This window comes from Ahaetulla prasina, chromosome 16, assembly GCF_028640845.1.
Source record: "Ahaetulla prasina isolate Xishuangbanna chromosome 16, ASM2864084v1, whole genome shotgun sequence".
Classification (NCBI taxonomy): Eukaryota; Metazoa; Chordata; class Lepidosauria; order Squamata; family Colubridae; genus Ahaetulla; species Ahaetulla prasina.
Genome location: NC_080554.1, coordinates 12,423,317 through 12,431,608, shown reverse-complemented (window position 1 = coordinate 12,431,608; position 8,292 = coordinate 12,423,317). Strand labels below are relative to the sequence as shown.

The 8,292-nt window shown below is 47.2% G+C and overlaps 1 protein-coding gene across 1 annotated transcript; it reads right to left on the bottom strand.

Annotated features, from left to right (window-relative positions):
* Nucleotides 1–207: 207 nt before the first annotated feature.
* On the bottom strand, nucleotides 208–4,178 carry LOC131186286 (zinc finger protein 91-like). The gene is made up of 2 exons (XM_058159725.1): nucleotides 3,746–4,178; nucleotides 208–3,628 (listed from the first exon to the last, which is right to left on the bottom strand). Exon 2 carries the CDS (start codon nucleotides 3,473–3,475, stop codon nucleotides 890–892), a length of 2,586 nt encoding a protein of 861 aa, XP_058015708.1. The 5' UTR covers nucleotides 3,476–3,628; nucleotides 3,746–4,178; the 3' UTR covers nucleotides 208–889.
* Between the last annotated feature and the right edge of the window lie 4,114 nt (nucleotides 4,179–8,292).

Sequence of the window (8,292 nt, the reverse complement as noted above, 5' to 3'; positions counted from 1 at the left end):
GTGAAGTTTGAATAGTAGAAAACATGGATTCTAGATAAAACTCCACACGTGACAAATGTATGTTAGTCTTTTCCAGCTGGGTTTGTGTCTTTCTTGAAAGTTGCAGATGAAGTCTCTGTTGTGTAGTTGCTGAAAAAGCAACTTCTCACATACCAAATAAAGAGCGTTAGTCAAGAAGGGACAAAAAACAGAGGCATAGAATCAACATCACATGAAGTATTAGCGCCAATTTATAAAACTTTAGTAAGGCCACACCTGAATACTATGTTCAATTTTGGTCACATTACAAAAGGTTGTTGAGACTTTGGGAAAAGTGCAAAGAACAGCAACGAGGATGATTAAGGGCCTGGAGACTGAAACATATGTGAAACAGTTGCAGGAACTGGATATGGCTAGTCCAGAGATAAGGATATACAGAAGCAAATTCCTTGTATGTCTAATCACACTTGACTAAACAAATTATTCAGACATATATTTGACTGAAGGTCTTTCCACACTCAGGCATATTTAGCATTTCCCCCCATGTGAATCCATTCATGTCAATGAATGAGTCCATCATCATCAAAGCTCTTTCCACACTCAAGGCATTTATATGTTTTTCCTCGTGTGGATTCCTAGACGGGGAAAAAAAAGATCCTGCTTTGAACTGAAACTTTTCCCTCAGTCCAGGCATTTCTATGATTTTTCTCCTGTGTAAATCATTAGATGTCTATACAGTTCCTCTCAATATGAGAGGAACTCTATAGACATCAAATGATTCACACAGGAGAAAAATCATAGAAATATGATTTATGAAACACATTCCACATTCCACACAATCTTAGGGTTTCTCTCCCATATGGACTCTTTGATCTATGTAAAGGTTTCCCTTCAGATTGAAGCTCTTTCCTCACTGCAGACATTTATGTGGTTTTTCTCCTGAGTGGATTTTTTGATGTCTCTCATGGCTGCTCCTTTGACCGAAGCGCTTTCCACACTCAAAGCACTTATAAGGTTTTTCTCCTGTATGGATTTTTAGATGCTGATTAAGATTTCCTCTCTTACTGAAGTTCTTTCCACACTCAAAGCATTTATATGAGTTTCCAACTGAGTGTTTTTTTAGATGGTTTTCTAAATTTCCACTTCTTACAAAGGATTTTTCACAGTTTGGGCATTTGTATTCCTTCTCTCCTAAGTGTATTCTTTGATGTGAATCAAGGTTTCCTTTTGAAAAGAAACCCTTGCCACAATCCAAGCATTGATATGGTCTGTCTCCTGAATGGATTCTTTGATGTATGTAAAGGCTTCCCCTCCGACTGAAGTTCTTTCCACACTCCTGACATTTATGTGTTTTTTCTCCTGAGTGGATCCTTTGATGTTTATAAAGGTTTCCCCTCATATTGAACCTCTTTCCACAGTCCAGGCATTTATGTGGTTTTTCTCCTGAGTGGATTTTTTGATGTGTCTCATGGCTGCTCCTTTGACCAAAGCGCTTTCCACACTCAAAGCACTTATAAGGTTTTTCTCCTGTGTGGATTTTTAGATGTTGATTAAGATTTCCTCTCTTATTGAAGCTCTTCCCACACTCAAAGCATTTATGTGAGTTTCCAGCTGAGTGTTTTTTTAGATGGTTTTCTAAATTTCCACTTCTTACAAAGGATTTTTCACAGTTTGGGCATTTGTATTCCTTCTCTCCTAAGTGTATTCTTTGATGTGAATCAAGGTTTCCTTTTGAAAAGAAACCCTTGCCACAATCCAAGCACTGATATGATCTGTCTCCTGAATGAATTCTTTGATGTATGTAAAGACTTCCCCTCCGACTGAAGTTCTTTCCACACTCCTGACATTTATGTGGTTTTTCTCCTGAGTGGATTCTTTGATGTGAGTAAAGGGTTTTCTTTGAAGACAAACCCTTGCCACAATTCAAGCATTGATATGGTTTGTCTCCTGAGTGGATTCTTTGATGTATGTAAAGGCTTCCCCTCCGACTGAAGTTCTTTCCACACTGCAGACATTTAAATGGGTTTTCTCCTGAGTGGATTCTTTGATGTGAATGAAGTGTTTTCTTTGCAGAGAAAGCCTTGCCACAATCCAGGCATTGAAATGGTTTGTCTCCTGAGTGGATTCTTTGATGTATGGAAAGATTTCCTTTCCGATTGAAGCTCTTTCCACACTCCAGACATTTATGTGGTTTTTCTCCTGTATGAATCATTTCATGTCTATCCAGGTCTCTTCTAGCACTGAAGCCGTTTCCACATTTGAGGCATTTATAGGGTTTCTCCCCAGTATGTATTTTTTTATGATGATGGAGGCCTGAACCCTCAGCAAAGCTCTTTCCACACTGCAGACATTTGTACGGTTTTTCTCCTGAGTGGATTTTTTGATGTCTCTCATGGCTGCTCCTGTGACCGAAGCACTTTCCACACTCAATGCATTTATAAGGTTTTTCTCGCGAGTGGATTCGTAGATGTTGATTAAGACCTCCTCTAGTATTGAAGTTCTTTCCACACTCAAAGCATTTATGTGGGTTTTCAACAGAGTGGTTTTTAAGATGGTTTTCAAAATGTCCATTTGTTCTGAAGGATTTTCCACATTCCGGGCATTGATATTTTTTCTCTCCTCTATGGATGCTTAGATGCCTTTGAAAATATCCATTTGTTTTGAAGGATTTTTCGCATTCCGGGCACTGATATTCCTTTCCTCCCTCCTGGATCCTTTGGGGATTTCCAGGTCTTTCGAAGGACCCTCCACCCTCCACGCATTTCTTTGATTTCTCTCTCCAGTGGATTCTTCTATGTCTATAAAGGCTGCTGTTTTGACTGAAGCTCTTTCCACACTCAAAGCATTTATAAGGTTTTTCTCCTGTGTGGATCCTTTGATGTTGCGTAAGATCTCCTCTCCGACTGAAGTTCTTTCCACACTCCAAGCATTGATGTGGGTTTCCAAAGGAGTGGATTCTTAGATGCCTTTGAAGATGGTCATTTCTTTTGTAACATTTTTCACATTCTGAGCATTGGTATGACTTTTCGCCTGAGTGGATCCTTAGATGGCTTTGAAGATGGTCGTTTCTTTTGAAGGATTTTTTACATTCTGGGCACTGATATTCCTTTCCTCCCTCTTGAATCTTTTGGGGATTCCCACATCTCCCGAAGGAGCCTCCACCCTCCAGGCATTTCTTTGGTTTCTCCCCCCAATGGATTCTTTGATGTCTATAAAGGTTTCCCGAATAACTGAAGCTCTTTCCACACTCCAGGCATTTATGAAGTTTTTCTCCTGAGTGGATCCTTAGATGGCTTTCAAGATGGTCGTTTCTTTTGAAGATTTTTCCACATTCTGGGCACTGATATTCCTTTCCTCCCTCCTGGATCCTTGGGGGCCTCCCGGGTCTTCCGAAGGAGCCTCCGCCCTCCAGGACCGTCTTGGGGTCTCTGCCTGTTTCTTCCTCCCCACATCGCCCTCTAGGCAGCCACCTTTCCCGGGATCCCCCTGGGCTCATCTGTCCGGCAGCCCCGGAGCCCCCCGGCCTTTCCCCGCCATCTCCCAGGGAAGCCGTGCCGGGACCGGGCAGGGCTGCTCCGCGGGGCCCGCTCTCCTCCTCCTCCTCCTGGCCGGCGCTTCCTTCCTTCCCCCGCCGGGCTCCTCCGTCCTCCTGCAGGGGAGAGAGAGAGGCGGATCAGGCTCCATACTCTTCCCCTCAGGGGAGGCCCAGACCGGGCCATGGGGGAAGGCCAGTCATAACATCATCATCATCATCATCATAATATACCTCGATGAAGGTATTATTATATCTGAAGCTAGTGGGTACCAATGAGTCCACACAGATGTTGTAACGAACGCAACCCTTTATTCAACTCAACTGTGGCTAACAACGAGATAAAGCATGGAACAGCAGAGACAGAAACCTCCGGTGACAGCCCTTATATACTGGCTGCCTCAGAAGTTTCACCAATGACAGGACTTCCAAACTCCCGCTTTTTTCCTCCAGGCGCGTCTTAGCCAATCAGGGACCACCTGGCTGTTGTCAAGGCTCAAGCGGGTGGTAACCCCGAGGACTTTGTCAGACATAACAGGTATCTTTTCTTTTATGTACACTGAGAGCGTATGCACCAAAGACAAATTCCTTGTGTGTCCAATCACACTTGGCCAATAAAGAATTCAATTCAATTCAACTCTACTCGCTTCCGGTTTCTCCCTCTCCGAAGGGTAACTTTCTTTTCGTCATCTCTCCGATTCCGGAAGTGGGGGAAGACTCTCTAGCCACCCCTTTGTGCGAAGCACCTTCCCTTCCTTTCCAGACCCCGCCTCCTTGCGATGCTGCCTTCGTCGGGCGGCGCTTCCTTCCCACCCCTCCAGGCTCCTCCGTCATTCTGAAGAGGAAAAAGAGAGGCAGGTCAGGGGTACTTCCATTTCCCCTCAGGGGAGACCCAGGCCTCCGCCTCTGACTGGCCCTCTAGGACTGACTGGCCCTCTAGGCTCCTAGCTGTCCCCGCGCCTTACTTGCATCCGGTTACTTTCGTCGCCTAACCATACACCTCATTCCGTCGCTCGTCTTGCTGCGTTATGTGGGCGGGGCCACTTCCTGTCCTCCCTTGTACCTCCTGTATATTTCTCCCGTTGCGGAAAGTAGGAAGAAAACTCTCTCTGAAGGACCGGTGCATATTTACATGCGGCCGCCCCCTACGCCATCCCATTGGCGGGCCCGCTTCGTGGCTCCGCCCCTCGCTCCTAACTGGAGTGGCGCCCTCATCAGGCACGGCCTCTGGGCTCCGCCCTTCCTTTGGCTCCGCCCCTTCGCTGCTGGCTCTTCCCAATGTTTCACTTCGCCCTCCGCGGCTCTTCCAGGGCGGCCTGTCCGCCCTTCCTCCCTTCCCCCCCCCCCCCGAAACTGATCCGTTTTCGAGGCGGGGCTGCGGTCGAGGGGCTTCCCTGACAGGCGGGGGCAGCCTTCCCTCCGTCCGGCCTACCTCGCAAGGTTGTGCGTTGGGGAGACCGAAGTGGGGGGGGAGTCCTGATTGCCCCATGCAAGCGCCTAAGGAGGGGAGGGGGCGTAACGCCGAGGGGCGGAAGGGGGGGGTCCCTTGCCCCTCCTTTTCCATCCCCCCCACCCCCTGCCTTTCTTCTGGTGACTTGGGCCGTAAGGATGCAGGAACAGAAGCATGGCAGAATGGGTGGGCAGTGGGCCAGGAGCTGCATCAAGGAGACTTTAGTGGAGCCTCCCTAGACAGAGGCAGTCTACCCACAAAAACCCGCCTTTTGTGGAAAAAGATGAGAAATGGGCTTTAGTGATTGGTTTGGTCGCCTCCTCTAGACAAGAGGTCGAACGACTAGCTTTATGGTTTAACCAAAACAATCTGGAACTGAACACACTCAAAACCGTAGAAATGGTGGTAGACTTTAGGAGAAACCCTTCCATACTTCCACCTCTCACAATACTAGACAACACAGTATCAACAGTAGAAACCTTCAAATTTCTAGGTTCTATCATATCGCAAGATCTAAAATGGACAGCTAACATCAAAAACATCATTAAAAAAGGACAAGAAAGAATGTTCTTTCTGCGCCAACTCAGTAAGCTCAAACTGCCCAAGGAGCTGCTGATTCAGTTCTATAGAGGAATTATTGAGTCTGTCATTTGCACCTCTATAACTGTCTGGTTCGGTTCTGCAACCCAACAAGAAAAACACAGACTTCAGAGGATAATTAGAACTGCAGAAAAAATAATTGCTACCAACCTGCCTTCCATTGAGGACCTGTATACTGCACGAATCAAGAAGAGAGCCGTGAAAATATTTACAGACCCCTCGCATCCTGGACATAAACTGTTTCAACTCCTACCCTCAAAACAACGCTATAGAGCACTGCACACCAGAACAACTAGACACAAGAACAGTTTTTCCCCGAAGGCCATCACTCTGCTAAACAAATAATTCCATCAACACTGTCAGACTATTTACTGAATCTGCACTACTATTAATCTTCTCATAGTTCCCATCACCAATCTCTTTCCACTTATGACTGTATGACTATAACTTGTTGCTGGCAATCCTTATGATTTATATTGATATATTGACCATCAATTGTGTTGTAAATGTTGTACCTTGATGAACGTATCTTTTCTTTTATGTACACTGAGAGCATATGCACCAAGTCAAATTCCTTGTGTGTCCAATCACACTTGGCCAATAAAAAAATTCTATTCTATTGAAAGAGGCGGTGGTGAGGCCCCTCCTCAAGAAGCCTTCCCTGGACCCGGCTGTTTTAGGTAATTATCGTCCGGTCTCCAACCTTCGCTTCGCGGCGAAGGTTGTTGAGAGTATGGTGGCATATCAGTTTCCCTTACACCTGGATGAAACTGTCTATCTAGGCCCGGTCCAGTCCGGTTTCCGGCCCGGTTACAGCACGGAGACGGCTTTGGTCGCGTTGGTGGATGATCTCTGGAGGGCCAGGGATAGGGGTTGTTCCTCTGCCCTGGTCCTATTAGACCTCTCAGCGGCTTTCGATACCATCGACCATGGTATCCTGCTGCGCCGGTTGGAGGGATTGGGAGTGGGAGGCACCGTTTATCGGTGGTTCTCCTCCTATCTCTCCGACCGGACGCAGTCGGTGTTGACAGGGGGGCAGAGGTCGGCCCCGAGGCCCCTCACTTGTGGGGTGCCGCAGGGATCGATCCTCTCGCTCCTTCTGTTCAACATCTACATGAAGCCGCTGGGTGAGATCATCAGTGGGTTCGGTGTGAGGTACCAGCTGTCGCGGATGACACCCAGCTGTACTTTTCCACACCGGACCACCCCAGCGAAGCTATCAAGTGCTGTCCCGGTGCCTGGAGGCCGACGGGTCTGGATGGGGAGAAACAGGCTCAAGCTCAATCCCTCCAAGACAGAGTGGCTGTGGATGCGGCATCCCGGTACAGTCAGCTAAATCCGCGGCTGACCATCGGTGGCGAGTCATTGGCCCCGATGGAGAGGGTGCGCAACAGCGTCCTCCTGGATGAGCGGCTGTCTCTAGAAGATCATTTGACGGCCGTCTCCAGGAGAGCGTTTACCAGGTTCGCCTGGTGCGCCAGTTCGCCTTTCTGGACCGGGAGGCCCTTTGCACGGTCACTCACGCCCTGTGACGTCTCGCCTGGATTACTGCAACGCTCTCTACATGGGGCTTCCTTGAAGGGCATCCGGAGGCTGCAGTTAGTTCAGAATGCGGCTGCGCGGGTGATAGAGGAGCCCTCGTGGCTCCCGTGATAACACCCATCCTGCGCAGGCTGCACTGGCTACCTGTGGCCTTCGGGTGCGCTTCAAGGTTTTGGTGACCACCTTTAAAGCGCTCCATGGCATAGGGCCGGGTTATCTGGGACCGCCTACTGCGACCAGATACCTCTCACCGACCCGTGCGCTCTCACAGAGAGGGACTCCTCAGGGTGCCGTCAGCTAGGCAGTGTCGGTTGGCGACGCCCAGGAAGGGCCTTCTCTGTGGGGCTCCCACCCTCTGGAACGAACTCCCCAGGACTCCGTCAACTTCCTGACCTTGAACCTTCCGTCATGAGCTCAAGACACATTTATTCATCTGTGCAGGACTGGCTTAGATTTTTAAATTTAGAGGGGTTTTAAATTGATTTTAATATTTATATTTGATATTTATATTTCTATTTTTAATAATTCGGGCGTTAGAATAAGTTTTTTAAGGATTATTTTAATTTGTATATTGATATTGATGTTTTATATGCCTGTAAACCGCCCTGAGTCCTTTGGGAGATAGGGCGGTATATAAATTCGAATAATAAATAAAAATAAAATAAAATAAATAAATGCAGGAACAGAAGCATGGCAGAATGGGTGGGCAGTGGGCCAGGAGCTGCATCAAGGAGACTTTAGTGGAGCCTCCCTAGACAGAGGCAGTCTACCCACAAAAACCCGCCTTTTGTGGAAAAAGATGAGAAATGGGCTTTAGTGATTGGTTTGGTCGCCTCCTCTAGACAAGAGGTCGAACGACTAGCCTTATGGTGCAACCAAAACAATCTGGAACTGAACACACTCAAAACCGTAGAAATGGTGGTAGACTTTAGGAGAAACCCTTCCATACTTCCACCTCTCACAATACTAGACAACACAGTATCAACAGTAGAAACCTTCAAATTTCTAGGTTCTATCATATCGCAAGATCTAAAATGGACAGCTAACATCAAAAACATCATTAAAAAAGGACAACAAAGAATGTTCTTTCTGCGCCAACTCAGTAAGCTCAAACTGCCCAAGGAGCTGCTGATTCAGTTCTACAGAGGAATTATTGAGTCTGTCATTTGCACCTCTATAACTGTCTGGT

What these genes read in the sequence shown, in the direction of transcription:
- LOC131186286 (XM_058159725.1), bottom strand. Translation starts at nt 3,475, where the DNA reads ATGAGCCCAGGGGGATCCCGGGAAAGGTGGCTGCCTAGAGGGCGATGT.